At 25.2% G+C, this 16,641-nt stretch overlaps 2 protein-coding genes and 1 long non-coding RNA gene across 6 annotated transcripts in view; 2 read left to right on the forward strand and 1 right to left on the reverse strand.

Annotated features, from left to right (window-relative positions):
* Positions 1-5,270, forward strand: part of Nmo (serine/threonine-protein kinase nemo) — a 39,110-nt gene extending 33,840 nt beyond the window's left edge. For all 3 annotated transcript variants that reach the window (XR_012480928.1, XM_074257795.1, XM_074257044.1), the window contains one exon: positions 1,431-5,270. Coding sequence is in view for 2 of the 3 variants with exons in the window: in XM_074257795.1 (XP_074113896.1) it covers positions 1,431-1,485 (55 nt within the window). In the remaining variant the exon portion in view is untranslated. The remainder of the gene's footprint in view (positions 1-1,430) is intronic.
* Positions 5,271-9,348: 4,078 nt separating this feature from the next.
* Positions 9,349-13,854, reverse strand: LOC141530153 (uncharacterized). The gene is made up of 3 exons (XR_012479720.1): positions 12,795-13,854; positions 12,230-12,723; positions 9,349-9,487 (listed from the first exon to the last, which is right to left on the reverse strand). It is a non-coding gene; the product is annotated as an uncharacterized LOC141530153 (long non-coding RNA).
* Sarm (sterile alpha and armadillo motif) overlaps positions 12,583-16,641 on the forward strand; it is a 34,793-nt gene continuing 30,734 nt past the window's right edge. For both annotated transcript variants that reach the window (XM_074245708.1, XM_074245836.1), the window contains exon 1: positions 12,583-12,705. In XM_074245708.1, coding sequence (XP_074101809.1) covers positions 12,619-12,705 — 87 coding nt within the window. In that variant the 5' untranslated portion in view covers positions 12,583-12,618. The remainder of the gene's footprint in view (positions 12,706-16,641) is intronic.

The raw sequence follows: 16,641 nt of genomic DNA on the forward strand, positions 1-16,641 counted from the left end.
GATGAAAAAAAGTCTGATACTGTCACCACGCGTGAATCATTAAGCTTCTCGTCGCATTCAATCTTTATCGTTTGTTAAAATAATTTCTCAGCAATTTATTATTCATAATCATTCATTATTTATGTTAATTATTTTTTTACAACAAATTAAGGTAAAAGCCCAAATTATTGAAACTATAAGAGACAAAGTTATGATTTAATTTTTTTTAAGCAATCAAATATTAATATTGTTGAATTTTGTTTGTGGTAATGTCTCAAGTAATGTTTTTACTAATCAATTTCTTTTTTTTAAATGATAATCACTGATATTTATTAATTAATTTTAAATAATTAAATAGATTATCCGGATACACCAATTATTGGCAGGTTAAAAAACTAATTGATCTAATTATTGACATATCTTCACCCCAATTATTGACACCTATACTGCGCATGCGTCGAATCATCTGCTTATTCTTATTTATCGAAACTTATTATTATTAAGTAATCAATTTTATTAAAGTTTATTAATAATAATTTCCATAAATGACTTTTAATTAATTACTTTTAAAAATATAAAAATTAATTTAAAAATAATTTATTTAATCAGAAGAGTTCAAACTCTTACAGTTAATTTTTTAAATAAAAGTAAAAAAAAAGGCGTCATAGCGCTGTCGAATGGCTGTCAATATGAGATTCAACTTGAAAATTATCAACTAGTTATTGACACCCATTATTTAAATATTATAAAGCATACAATTAATTTCGATTATTCAATTTTATAAATTTTTCATATATTGTTAATTAAAAAAAAAAAAGATCATATTATTAGATGGAGAAATTAATTTAAACTCGGCATTTAAAAAAAATGCTTTTCTAATCAAAGTTGTTAAGAAAATAGACGTTCGTAAGCTGGTTTGATGAACTGGCGCTAACTTTATTTTTTTTTTTTAATAATTAATATTCAATATTTTGTACTGACAGTAATTTTTTTCAATTTTTTAATTAATTAGAATTTAATAAAAATTCATATGATAGTTATTCTTATTACAGATAATTAAATATATTTAAAAATAATTTAGAGTGTCAATATTTAGACCTCTGTCAATAATTGGGGCTTTTACCTTATTCTTAATTATTTTTTATAATTTTGAATATTAATTCAAAATTAAAAAAAAAATTCCTATTAATGTTTAATTAAAAAATAATTATTTTAATGAACATCAAATGAACCTAATTTAATTACATAACGCTGCATAGTTAACCTAATCCACAATTGTATCAATTATCCTATAACACGTGCATACCGCATGATTCTTAAAATCCTATTGAGTAATCATGATAACATAATCATAGCCTATAAATAATAAAATAATAATTATAACATCACCAATCTATTAAAATTAATTAAATTGTTAAATATTGAGTACTAAAATAATCAAATTTTTTCAGTTCAACAGTGGCGCACCCTTCTGAACTGCCGCCGTCGCCCCACCAGTGGGAATAAGAACCGCCATTTTGTCGGCTTATTAGAGTCGAGTTTTCTCGGAGAAACAAATCGCCTAAAAGGACCTTCTTATTGTCCTTTGACTCAATGTGACCAGAGTTCATCATCTTCGCTGCACTAAAATTGAAGAAGACAAAGTTATTACGGGAAGAAGCCGCAATACGTTCATGATCAGTTTATGAAGGAGATTCAAGAGAGACAATAGACTGCCGAGTATTTGTAGCTTCGATTTATTTCATATTAGCTGATTCAATAATAATAATTATCATTATTATTATTATTATTATTATTATAATTAATTAATATTATTAATTATTACTGTAACTATTGCATAAGCAGATTAGTAGTCTTACCTGGTTCTGTTTAAATAGAAGAGACGAGTACATAAGACTGGGGAATTTAAAAAATTAAAAGGGTAGCTAATTTTCGATTCCTAAGTAGACAATTTGTAACAACGAGGCCAGTTTTTACACTAACTTAGGTTTCTTATCTTCATTATTTTTGAACAATAATTATTATTGTAATTTAAAGGCGTACGTAATTTAAAGCTGGCGAGTTTTCAACTTTACAATTATTTTAGTTTCATTAATTAAGGTTAAGAGCGCATTCGATAAAGTTTTGTTTATAATTAGAAATCAGATTTAACGCCCTCTGTAATTTAAAGTTGTACTTATTTTAAGTCCTCTAACATTAAAAAAAAAAAAAAATGTGTGCATTTTTTTTTCTATTGTATAAAACTAGCCTCAAATTTTTTAAATAAATTTTAGGTTAGTTTGTATTAAAGAAGAAATATTAAATTAAAAAAAAAATAAGTATGATTTGATTCTGGCAGCAGACATTTTGGATAAATTAATATTAGAAATTTTCCAGAGGGCGTTAGTGCCTCGCGCAAAACAAAGTTGCATTTTACCAGAAATTTATTTACAATTAAGGAGATCCACGCGAAGAAATCAAATTTTTAAAACTTTTGGAAAGTTTGTAAATTCAATTATAATGAGTATAATCTGAATTTTTTTAACTACTATCTGAAATTTTTTTTCACCACAAATATCACTGAGTATAATCTGGGATGATATCCAGTGTCATCTTCTTCTTTTCGTGTACTTGGATCTCCTTAATTAAAAATTGTCTGCAGTTGGGTAAAATTTGAAAAGGCTAAAAAACAAAATTTTGCATTTTGACTTTTAAGAATGCGCTCAAGGAAGCTGATGATAAAATGCTTCCAGGTTAGGAACGTGCAATTCCTAATGCAATTAAAAAAAAAAAATAATAAAAAAAACACTTAGGGAAGAATATTAAAAGTAATTTCTGCGATAGGATCTTGTGCGATACGTTCTCAATGTTGAGTGTCTTAATCTGATTGTAAAAGACGCTCGACAATGCGTTCCGAGTGTGATTTTAGGTTAAGTTGGCTTGAGATTTATAGATCCTGGCCTAACGTTGCTGACAAGCCAGTAAACAATCAAGTATGAAACATAATTTGAATTAAAATGTGTTCCTTTATTGTAATTGTAATAATTAATAAGTTTGTCTGAGAAGATAAATAATTCACGGCTTTGTCAATCATTTGTAAATAATTCATCGCACTGTACATAATATACTTGACTTTAAAAAAAAAAAAAAAAAAAAATTGCGCGTCTTTAAAGAAGAAAAATTATTTCGTAAAATAATATTGTAAAAATCTCAGACAAATTTATTAATTAAAATTAAATGGTTAGTTTAAAAAAACTGTAACTCAAAGGAAGAAGCTCCCGAAGCAAGTAATTGCAATTGTATATACTTCTTACGTAGCCAGTAATGACAAACATGCGTTGTAATGATTAATGATTTTTATTATCAGTCGATTTATTGAAGCGTGTTTTAGACTGTCCTGCCAATTTAGCCAGCGGATGCTGCCGAGTAAACAATTCATAATTATTATTACTATAATATTTAAAATAATAACAATAATTATAATTATTGTATTAAGTAATAATTAAAGAAGAAAAAAAAAAGAAAAAAAAATAACTCGTTGCATATATTAAAAACGAGGATCGTTAAAATTAATTGATAATTAATAATGATTAATGACAATTTGTATCTGTAAATAAGTCACGTATTCAGATAATTACTGTATCTGATAATTAAAGCATTTCTCATAAGATCTCATTTAAAATCCTCGGATTTGTTTTGATCACATTGACTAATTAAATCTCCATGTGGGATATTTAAATTATATATATTATAAATTATAGGATATAATATTATTGTAGTGATTAAATAATTCATTCAAGAAGAAATAAATTTAACGGAGTTATTATAAACGCCTTGATTATAGAAAGTGGCTACTTTGAGTGCATTAATCTCGCTAAATATGACTGAAGATGATAAAAAAAAATTTTTATTTGTATCATATTTAGCTAGAAAATGCTCTAATAAATAATTCTGTTTGTTTGAATTATTAATCCTACTCTCTATAATTATCTTCCAATAAACTTTACTTCCTTTTATTAAAATTGAAGACTTGAGTGGATTTAAGCTGTGTATAATTTAGCGGCAAAATATTTAGAATTTTAATAATTCCAACTTAAAATTATTTTTTTTTTTAATTCAGAGAAGAAATCATTATTACATTTTTATAACTTTGTTACTTTGTACATAAAAATTTTTATTGCAAACAAACTTTGAAACAATGATGCTTTCTTCTTCTGCGCAGGCTTCTGCGCAGTTCCGCCCATGTGCAGTAGAACGATTGAATTTATAATAAACAAGTATATTATTGAGGTTAATTTAAATATTGATTAGCTTCAGAACAATTTTATGTACAATGTAAAAAATAAATTAATTTTGATTTTTAAACTCTGAATTAAAACAAAAAAAAATTTTTATAATTTTTAGGTTAATTAATTTTTCGAGTTAAAAAAAAATAAACTAAATTTACGAAGATATGTAAAAAATTTTAATGGTCAAAAAATGTATATTAAATAATTTAAGGTTAATTTTTAATTACATATAAAGTACAATTTTAAAAAATAAATGCACTGATTGTAATTAACCTCAAAAAATTGTTTGAGAGAGAAAGTTTGTATTCCAAACAATAATTTTCTGGCAACATAACCTACTCATGTCTTCAATTGTCTCGTGGATCTTGACTAATTGGCCATTTGAACTATTAAAGCTCAGATAGTGAAGAAATCGCTTTCTTATAGAAGAAATAAATAAAAAAAAAAAAAAAAAAAAAAACAATAAAACAATTAAAAATAAATAAATAGTAAATCATTTAAATAAAAGTAACAGTGTGATGACCTGTTTTAGTAACTAAGAGGCCTTAATATTATCACATTTAAACTAGTTAATAAAAAAACTAAAAAAAAAAAAAAAAGAATAAGCATATATTGTATAATTAAAAAAGAAGAAATAAAATGGAGCACTGGTAGAATTATTTTAAAAATTTGTAAATATTCACACTTATATAATTGTTTTCTTTCGTCAGCACTGCCATTGTCATGCGAATGCACTTCGTTTGAAACAAAGAAAAACAAAGAAAAACAAAGATATAGAGAAGAAATAATAAAAGCAACAAACTTTCCGAATTTCTGTAGACCAATTAGCAAGTTCTTATTCCAATAAAAAATTGTCAAGCCTGTTGTAATATAAATAGTGTGTAATCACTTGTATAGAGGCCGAGGCCATTGATTATATTGTAACTGTAAATAATAACAATAATAATCAATTGTAAATTGTGAGGTTAAAAAAAATCCACCGAGATATATAATTGCAATTAAATAAATTACTTAAATAGTTAATATTTACGGTAAATATAAATTACGCTGCTAGTAATTAATTGAAGAAATATAAATTGCGCATAATATGATACTAAATAATGTGTATCTAGGTACTAAAAAAGTTTATGTGTGTCAATTTATTGATTGGACAATTAGATTTTGTATTAACACTTAATCTTTATGTAAATGGCTGATTAATTAATAATTAATAATTAATAACAGATTTATTTAGCCAGCTATTTTATAAATAGCCAAGTAATGTCTTTCACACTTTAATATCCGTGAGGTACTTACCTCAAGACTTCTCTTTCTATTTAATATTAATTATTGATTGATTCATAAACAATCTCAATTGTAATGATTAATTATAAATTACTTGTAGATGTGGCTGCGCACTTTTACAGTTTTCTTCCGAGGCAGCATAACCTATTAAGTATTCAAGCTGTCGTTTTATACCTACTGAAAGAATTTTCAAGCAGCGCCCTCTCTTTTGTTATTTCTTCACTGAAATAAATGGTATTATTTAGCGTGCTTGAAGGTAAAAGGGCTTATAAAAATTTATGCGCCCTTTTACCTTCAAGCACATGATTGCTTCTTATATTGTATCATTTTTTGACAATAAATTAACGGAGACTTGTTGATTTAAAATTATTCAAAGGAAAAATCAGGTAAAAGCCCCAATTATTGACAGAGGTCTAAATATTGACACTCTAAATTATTTTTAAATATATTTAATCATCTGTAATAAGAATAACTATCATATAAATTTTTATTAAATTTTAATTAATTAAAAAATTTAAAAAAATTACTGTCAGTTCAAAATATTAAATATTAATTATTAAAAAAAAAAAAAATAATAAAGTTAGCACCAGTTCATCAAACCAGCTTACGAGTTTAAATTAATTTCTTCATCTAATAATATGATTTTTTTTTTTTTTTTTTTTTTTTTTTAATTAACAATATATGAAAAATTTATAAAATTGAATAATCGAAATTAATTGTATGCTTTACAATATTTAAATAATGGGTGTCAATAACTAGTTGATAATTTTTAAGTTGAATCTCATATTGACAGCCATTCGACAGCGCTATGACGCCTTTTTTTTTTACTTTTATCTAAAAAATTTACTGTAAGAGTTTGAACTCTCCTGATTAAATAAATTATTTTTAAATTAATTTTTATATTTCTAAAAGTAATTAATTAAAAGTCATTTATGGAAATTATTATTAATAAACTTTAATAAAATTGATTACTTAATAATAATAAGTTTCGATAAATAAGAATAAGCAGATGATTCGACGCATGCGCAGTATAGGTGTCAATAATTGGGGTGAAGATATGTCAATAATTAGATCAATCAGTTTTTTAACCTGCCAATAATTGGTGTATCCGGATAATCTATTTAATTATTTAAAATTAATTAATAAATATCAGTGATTATCATTTAAAAAAAAGAAATTGATTAGTAAAAACATTACTTGAGACATTACCACAAACAAAATTCAACAATATTAATATTTGATTGCTTAAAAAAAAAAAAAAAAAATCATAACTTTGTCTCTTTTACCTTATTGTATCATTGTTTGACAATAAATTAACGAGAACTTATTGATTTAAAATTATTCAAAGAAGAAATAATTATTCTCAAATATTATTTTGTGTTATTTATGATAATAATTAATGAAAATTTAACTTTGTTTGAAGAAGAAAGGGCTTTGTTCGAAGATAACCTAAAAAGCCGACGGAAGATGCTTCTCTGTACATTAATTAAAACTATATACAAATATATGTGTGCGTGTTGAATAAAATTGGATAAAAAAATCTCGTGGACGATTTTAAAGTTTAAAAATAAAAAATATTTGTAAAAACAGATGGCAAAATAGCAGAGCATTGAAGACTGGCAATCAAAAGTACACTTTAAGAATAATATTATTAAAATACAAGGCTTCGTTCGGGTTTATACGTAGTCTAGTCGAACCACGAGAAGACGATGAGCATTAAGGCGAATTGTAAGGACTAATTATATTATTACAATTACAATTATAATTGATATCTAAATTAGAGAGTAGTGATATGAAACAGATATGAAATACTTGGGTAGGTACCTGCATTTCACGACAAAATACAATTTAATGCTTGAATTAGCTCCTCAATAAATCGTTATACATGTTTTGATAATATTTGTGTTTTTTATTAATTATTTATTGATCCCTTTAGAACTTTGTTTTCAATTGGAGGTTATGGTGAGTTGAGGTTATGTATTGAAGGTGGAAAATTGCAGTGTCGGACGTCATAAATTAGAGAATCTAGAGAAGACATAATGAGATGTTATGAAACTGTTTGCATTGCTGATTAATGACAAATGGAAGTGAGTACGATTGCAACGTGGGTGAAAAATAAAGAGGAAGGAAGCACGATAAGTACTTTTAATTTTTTTTTGCTAGATTTTATCTTTTTTTTTATAGAAATTGATGAAAATTAAGTTAGCTGACATGTAAAAATTTTTAGAATTTTTTTTTTTTATTAAAAAATTATTTAAAAAAAAATTTTTAAAATTACACATGCGATTTTTTAAAAATGTTTTTTTTTTTTTTTATAATTTAATAAAAAAAAAAAAAATTGAAAACGTCGGCTAACTTTTGTATTATTAAAAATTGATAAATTTTTTGAATTTTTAAGAAAAATTAAAATTTTGACAGAAATTCCAAAATTTTATTTTTCAGTTTTTCAATTATTTTTTTTTTTTTTATTTAATTAAAAAAAAAAAATAAGGGATTTACTTTACAAATTTTAGAATGTGTTAATTATTTATTTAATTTTTTATAAATATTTATTTCTTCACTATTCTACAAATAAATACTTTTTCTATTGAAATTCCAAAATTTCTATTTTTAAACTTAATATTGGCCAAAATTCCAAATTATTATAAAATTTTTAAGCTTAAAAAATCTAAATCCCATCAAATTGTTAACTCTGGAGTTCAACTTTATTATTGTTAATAAAATAAATACCAAAAGCAAGAGATAATCACCGAGATAGCAAAAAAGAACATAAAAAGAAAAAAAAAAACGGCCAAGTGAATAGAATTATCTGAAGTTAATAGTTATTCTCAAACAATTTCATGACTCTACAAGCTAATAATTCAAGTAGTAGAACAACGTGTGTAACATTATATGAAGGTCGTGTACTCATTTTATTTAAAAACTCCCATGTGCCCGAAGATATATGCGGTGCTTCGCATTACACTACACAACACGATTAACGCACGCTGATATCTCGGATCTTTTGATAAAAGATGTAGCTTTAATCCCATTAGCAGTAGCTTGGATCCGATATTAAGATTTAGTATTTACTACTTTTTTCTTTTTTAATTTATAAATTTTTTTGAAAATTTGTGAAAATTGTGATAATCAATTTTTTTTTAATTGTACTTTTTTTTTTTTTAAATATATCAATAAAATCAAATAGAAATTTTGTTAAAAAAAAATAAAAATCAAAATTGTGACACTTGAAAATATTTACCAAAAATTTTTCAACCCCAAATTATCTGAAAAATTTTGCTTAAATGCATTGCATTGAATTTTTGAAAAATAAAAATAAAAAAAAATTAATTAGCACAAATTTAACAAATTTTACAAATATAATTTGAAATAACAATTTTTTAATTTAATATTCAGAGCTTTCAATGTAAATATTAAATTCTACATTGTAATTGTTATTAAATCTGTAATAATTACATTTAAAACAGTAATTTTTCCAGTTTTCATCACGAATCGCGACATTACATTAAATACTGTAATTTTTCGAGTTTTCTTTTTTTCCGTGTACTTATTAAACAAATTTTTCGTTAATTTTGATGATAAAATATAAAATAAATTTATCTTGCAAGTAATGCCGCTCATTACGATGCACTTTAAATCCAATTCTTCATTTTCTCATGTCAAACACATATACCGACCATTATTTAATGTACTTTATAGGTTTGTTGCAGTGTGCCCAGATCGTGCGATTTTTTTACCCCCACTTTGTACCGCTTTCAATGTAGTCAGATGAGAGTGTCCTACAAAGTGGGGGTAAGAAAAGAGCACGTTCTGGCCACACTGGTTTGTTGGGCCTTATTTGTTTTGCTGGCTGACATGTTTGAGTAATGCTTTGCTGCTGTGGATTTATATTTAATTGCACCGGATAGATCTGCTGACGTCTGTCTTGAGGCTGGTGATAAGTTTGATCACTGATCCTGGAAGCATAAGGTATGTAAATATATGTAACGTTTATGTAAATAGGTTTGTAGTTAGTAGTGTATGAGCAAACAGAAAAGGTGAGTTACGATTACTTGTTGATAGCCAGTTACTTTTAATTTGACGTGGATAATTTTTAACCGGGTGATTCCCGGAGTCTAGCTTTACTTGTTGCTCAACAAATCTGCAATCTTGAATTATATCATTGATACTTTACCGGACAATGTGTAATGGCTAATTATTGTCATTAATGTTCCTCAATTGATATGTTATTATCTCATTATCTCGTAGAATAATATTGTAAAAAGGTTGTAATAATAGGCACGCCTTTGTTTTTCACTTACTGTCCAGATTTGTAGTGAAAGGAAGGTTTTTTTTTTTTTTTTTTTTTTTTTTCCAGAAAACAAGAGGTTATAAATCATCACAAGTGTCTACGGAAATTTTTTAAAATTTAATGGATGACTTTTGAAATTTTTGGCGGGCTTTACACCTAGCGGCTTTTTTTCGAACTACTTCTCATAACTGTCAGCTATTTTAAGATAGAATGACATTAAAATTAAAAATTTTCTTCAAATCTTTTTGTTATAATTTTTTCAACATAAAAAAAAAAAAAATTGTCAAATGTTTTTTTAATTCTAGTGTCATATTTGTCATCAATAATTAAACTTAAGCTCCGAGTTCGCGCCAGTCTTTGTCAATCAGCGGCAGGATCAGAAAAAATAATAATTATATGTTAGTACAATTAAAAAATTTATAAATACATATAAATTGTTGATTGACGAGTAACGAGTACGTTAATTTTGCCAAGGTTGGTAATTTAATTGATTACAAGATAATACCCTATTAAAAATCCATAAAATATTTTTTTAATTGCAGATTACTCCTGGATAATTATTCATTAATATAAGATTAATTTAAAATATTGAAATGATAATTAAAATTATAAAGATTGTAACCTATTTGTATGCAAATCGCCAATCAGGTAGGTAACTATTTTTATTTTACATTTATGTTAAATATATTTATGAATTTATTTGTTTGCATTAACATTAACCCAACTCATAAACATCTTAATTTTCTTATTCAGGAATAAAATGCTGAATGTCTTCCAAGAATATTTAAATAATATATCTTACTTATTTTATTACGTTACAACCGGCGGATTGGATTTTTGAGCCAGCAATGACGTCGTGAGTAGAACGTGGGCGTACTTAGTATAATATTGTATACTGATACTGATATTATATACTTATATATATTTTATTATATGTTATGTACCTACAATAGCATGGGTATTACCTGTGCTCAGCTAAGGACTACAAACTACACGTACGTGCGTAATAGGTGAGATTATCTAGTGTGTGAAGAGATAGTTGGCTCGAGAGCTAGTGAACTAGAGAGGTAAACTTTACTATTACTATTACTATCAATTTTACTGTCCGGTTAAATGAGTTTCAGAAATTATTATCAGGGTTCGTTATTTTGTTTTCTAAGAAAATAATTAACTAGGAGTTTATTTATTTTATTAGATATTTTTTTTCAGTAAATTCCTTTCGGTTTAATCGATAAGAATTTATGGAAATTAAATCTGACAATTTTTAAAGAAAAATTATTTAAAAACAATAAAAAAAAAAAATTCCACATTTAGAAAATTTGAAAAATTACCAGTGCAATTTTTTTTTGTTCTAATTTAATTAAAAAAATTTTTAAACGTTTTTTTGGTATTTTTTAAAAAAATTATAAAATTTGATTTTATATTTTTTAATTTTAATTATTTATATTTATTGATTAATTATTGATAATTTTATTTCAAAATCTATTTTATAAGTTATGAATTTTGATGCAAAAAAAATTATCGAGGCTGAGGATCGAACCCATCTCCTCAGATTCTATAATTGCACGCCTGAAAATGGGGAAAGGTTAAAGTTTGTTCTTCACAATATTTTTTTGCATTGATATTTGTTATTTATAACTGGTGCTAACTTTATTGTTTTTTAATAATTAATATTTAATATTTTCAACTGACAGTATTTTTTTTTAATTTTATAATTAATTAGAATTTAATAAAAGTTTATATGATAGTTATTCTTATTACAGATGATTAAATATATTTAAAAATAATTTAGGGTGTCAATATTTAGACCACTGTCAATAATTGGGGCTTTTACCTTACTGATATTTAAAAAATAAAAAAATTTACTTGGTAAATTAATTATATATCGACAAAAAAAAAACAATTTTTTTGCTATTAAAAATTTTTTTTTAATTTGTAATGATAATTTTTACAAATTAAATTTTTAAGTACACAAAAAAAAATTTAGTTGGATTAAATTAATTTTTTTTTTTCTGTGTAAGATCATTCAAAAATAATTACATTATTAACTCATTAAAATTAGAAACATTAAAAAAAAAAAAAAAAAAAAAAATTAAAATCTGCAAATAAAATTGAACAAATTTCTTCAAAGCTGAATCTAAAAATATCTCTTCTCAAAAAGCTCCGAATAAAATACAAAAAAGTGACTTGATCAAGAGTCTTCTAAGCATCTAAATGTCACCAATGAATAAAAATCTAAAAATATTAAATGTAGGTCAACCTAAAATTTACAAAACCAAAAAACCATTTAAATCAATCGTATATCTTCACAGTAAAACAATAAATTTTCGATATCCAGGTTGCTCAAAAATAGACAGCTGACGAAAACAAAGCAAAAGAAAACAATAAATAAACTCCGAGTACAAACCCTGATGTTACTAGAGTGTAGTCTAGCAGCTTTCAAATGCCTGGTAGAATATAATATGTATATCTGGTATCGAAATACACAACCGATCGAGAGTTGACTTGGCGGCTCGACATCTCTTACTTCTCCCGCTCCTTTTAGTGCCGGGTTAGCCGCCATCACAGTTTAGTGCCAGCGTTTGTCGCTCATTTGCCTCTATCTTTTGCATCTATCATTAATCACTTCAGCGGCAAATAGACCCATAAATAAATAAATAACTAAATAAGCAATAATTATAAATATAATTACAATCTTAATCTTCGATCTAAAACAAACAATAAATAAGAAAATAAATTAACTATGTGTTCTTACAGTATGTCAGAAGTAACATAACCGTGCAGTGACGTGAAACAATGAAGACAACAATGGCTAGGGGTAGCAAACCCTTCCGCCGGAGCATAACTGCGCCCGAAGTTTCACCCACCGAATATGGCCGATTCGTAAGTTTTCTTCTTTACCTTAAAACAATCTTAATTAGTTATAAAGCAGTTCCAATTGACGAAACAAAGCAATTAATGCTAATACTCACAGTCTTCCAGTTAATCAGCGTTAAAATTGATTATAAAATGTTTTGGTAACTCAAGAGAAAGGAACATGGACTTTGGCTCACGTGACGAGGTCATTGAGCCCCGTGGGCTATTCTTGTTCCTCATCTTCTTATTCTTGTTTTTTATTTTTATTATTCTTACATATTCATCTCACTTTATTCACTCGTATTCTCAAACCTCAATAATCCAGTCGCATTTTTATCAACGACACGCTTTCAATTAGCTATTACCCATTTTTTGTTTCTTCACATTTTTTTAAATAACATTTCTTCTTTTAGTTTAATTTTTTTTTTTTTTTTTTTTTTTACTTACATAGGTTTTATCAATACGACGTGTTTAAAGTTATCTTAGCGTATACTTGCATTAGTCTTTTATATTTTCTTTTTAAATTCGCACTATCTGACACGCTTTACTTTTGCTCTGTTTGGAAACCGGAGAACCGGAGAGACGATGTGGATATAATACACACTTGTATATTATATATTTAATTATTGTTGAGAAAAAATGTTTGGGTAAACTAGAGGTTATATTTGTTACTTATAACCTATTGGTTGAGGTTAAGTTTACAGGGAATTAATGTTTGTTGGTTAACTAGCTGATAAAAGTGTAAATTAATATTTTGGAAATAATACTCTTATTTATAAAATAATTTTTAACATTTAAGAATTTATTAATTTTTTTTTTTTAACTTTAATTATAAATTTTCTTAAAAATATTTTTTTAGAGGTTGTTAAATATTAATGCGCATGCGCAAAAGTAGTTCCCAGTGTTCCTACGGTTGTTCCAATATTAAAATTTTTAAAATCTTCTTTTTTGGTATTTTTTGATGAAATTTTTTTATTAATTTAAAGTGCAAAATTTTTTTTTATAAAAAATTAAAAAAATTCAATCTAACTTTTATTTATAAAATAATTATTAAAATTTGATCATTTTAAAGTTAAAATTCAAATTTAAGAATTGATCAATTTTTTTTTTTTACTTTTAATTATAAATTTTCTTAAAAATATTTTTTTAGAGGTTGTTAAATATTAATGCGCATGCGCAAAAATAGTTCTCAGTGTTCCTACGGCTGTTCCAATATAAACATTTTTTTTTTTAGTATTTTTTGATGAAATTTTTTTATTAAAAATTTTTTTATATTTAAAAAAAAAAAAAAAAAAAAAAAAAAAAAAAAAAGACTATTTGTGATCTACCAGACGATAAATGTAGTAAAAAGATAAATTTAAACGAAAATGTGGGTCGTGAATGAATGAATGAAATCGGGTAAAAAATGATTGGAGCTCCTGTAAAAGCGGCAGTACGTGTGTAATTAAATGTAATGTTAATGTGAGATTGAGATTGAGAGATTAAAGGAGAGATGAGGAAAAACGAGTAAGCGAGAGGTTTTACCGTGAGGACGTCGCGTGGGCGACCGGATGCGATCTTTCTCCTTCTACAATTCCAATCCCAATCGCTAACCGGTCTCGGACTAACTGCCGATCTCGGCCTTCATGACTATCGAGATCGATGAATTATCGCCTCTCATTTAAATCCATCTTTAATTTAAATTATTAAGTTTAATAGTTGCTTATTTATCCATGTGACAGTAAATCAATACTTACCTGTCATTAACTAATTTTATTAATATTATTATTATTAAAATTTTCAATCGTTAATAATAATAATAATAACACTATTAATTTTTAAAAATTTATAATTGTTATTATTATTCATTAATATTTATTATCTAATTACTGTATTATAATTAGGTTGTAATTATTAATTGTAATAGCAATAAATAAATCTCGCTTTCGAATTCGCGGAATTTTAAGCACGATCGGTGATAACGATCGACGACGGAATTAAATTAAAAATACAGATAAAAATGTATATTCAAATAAATAGTTATGTCAGGCATCACGCATTGCGTGCAATCGGTTTCTTATACAGGCGCCAACTATCGTCTCAAGTACATATATATATATATATATATATATATATATATATATATATATATATATATATATATATATATATCGTTATTTATACTGTTTTTTTTTTTAATTCCAAATTTTTTTTTTTTATTGTAATTAGTTATAAAGTCATAAGTTTTAAGTGAGGAAAGGCGCTAAGCAAATTAGAAATTCTAACGAGTACTTTTTACTTCCTCTATTAATTCGATTAATTTAATTTCTTGTTTTTTATCATTCATATGCTAATAACAATTCTTCTGGATATATACTGTTAAAAATATTAACTTAAAAATTATTATATTAAATAGAAGTATTTTATAATAATGCATAATACAGTTTTATTTGCATCACTTCTACACAAAAATTTTATTACTTATTTATTTATTGTTTTGCTTGCAATATTAATAATTTACATTATCAAACAAAATATTTTGTTACAATCATTACTAGAATTCAAATTTGCGCGCGCAAATATTTTTGACCAATTACGTTACGAATAGTTGGCTTACATGATATATTTTCATATTTTTCATTTAAATTATAAAAGTGGATCATTCTTTAATATTTGGGTTATTTTTTTTTTTTTTAAATTATTAATCTTTTTAATTTATTAGACATTTTTTATTTAATTAAAATTATAGAGTTCCAATTTTTTTCTTTCACGGCATTTTTTTTTTCGTTAAAACAAATAGAATTAAAAAAATAAAAAAATTCTAATTTTTTTACCCCATTTGTAAATAATTACACAAAAATATTAATTGAAAAAAAATTTAATAAGATTTGAATTTTTTTCAATAATTTCAATTGATTTAAATTTCTTAGTACACGGAAAAAAATTGGATAAAATAGAAAAAATTTCTTCAATTTTTTTTTTCGTGCATAGAGCGAATTTTAAAAATTTTTTTAATAAATATTTTTAAACAAGGATATTAATATTTTTTTAATATTTAAAATTTCCAATTTTATAAATTAAAAAAAAAAATTATATTCTTCTGAAGTAAAAAAATAATTAAAAAAATTCTCAACGCTAAAATATCGAGTAAAATAAAATTAATCATATCTCACATCTTAACCGCACTTCTTATGCAAAAAGATAAACGACAAATAATAATTGCAAGCATAAGTAAAGAGCAATACACTGACATACTGGTCCCTGACATAGACTTGCCAGGATTTAAATATGCCAGCTACTCCAAACAAAGACTCGTGATTCATGTCGTACGCCATTTAAAGAAGCTCTCGCTCTTATATCTTACATACTCTTTATACATATAATAATAAAAATAATAATAATAATACTCTCTGTACTCAGTACCACCGAGCAGCGTTAAAATAGACGACGGCGGTTAAGCGTCGCAACGCCTCTGCTATTTTAAGGAGGTTGTATTTTTATGCTTTTCTGCTTCATTTTATTAATATATATTTACATACACCGAAACTACACTCACAAAAAATTACAAATTTTCAGTATCAGTAATTGAGTTGTAACTTTCTACTTAGGAAAATATTTACAATAATAATAATAATAATAAATTTAATAGTGATAATGATTATGATAAGTATCAGGTGTTTGATGCAATGACTTTTTGGCAGAGGCATCTTGCATTGGCAAGAAATTTCACAGACCAGTTGTTCCTCTTCCCTGGTCACTGTTTAATACCGATGAAAGATATCTTCGAGGTCTCTGTTAACTATTTATTTATTTATATTTACGCTCACATTCTATCCATTTATATTTATATTGTCTATACTCAGTACGTTAAAAATAACATTAATTTTAGGCAAGAGAAAAATTCTTGAACCAATTAAATCATTTTTAAGATCTTCATCGTCTCGGATTAAGACGAAAAATTCTTGAATTAATTAAAATTTGTTT

Source organism: Cotesia typhae, unplaced genomic scaffold (genome assembly GCF_013202065.1).
Source record: "Cotesia typhae breed Kobodo isofemale line unplaced genomic scaffold, CoteBio_Ctyphae contig_10, whole genome shotgun sequence".
NCBI classification, from domain to species: domain Eukaryota; kingdom Metazoa; phylum Arthropoda; class Insecta; order Hymenoptera; family Braconidae; genus Cotesia; species Cotesia typhae.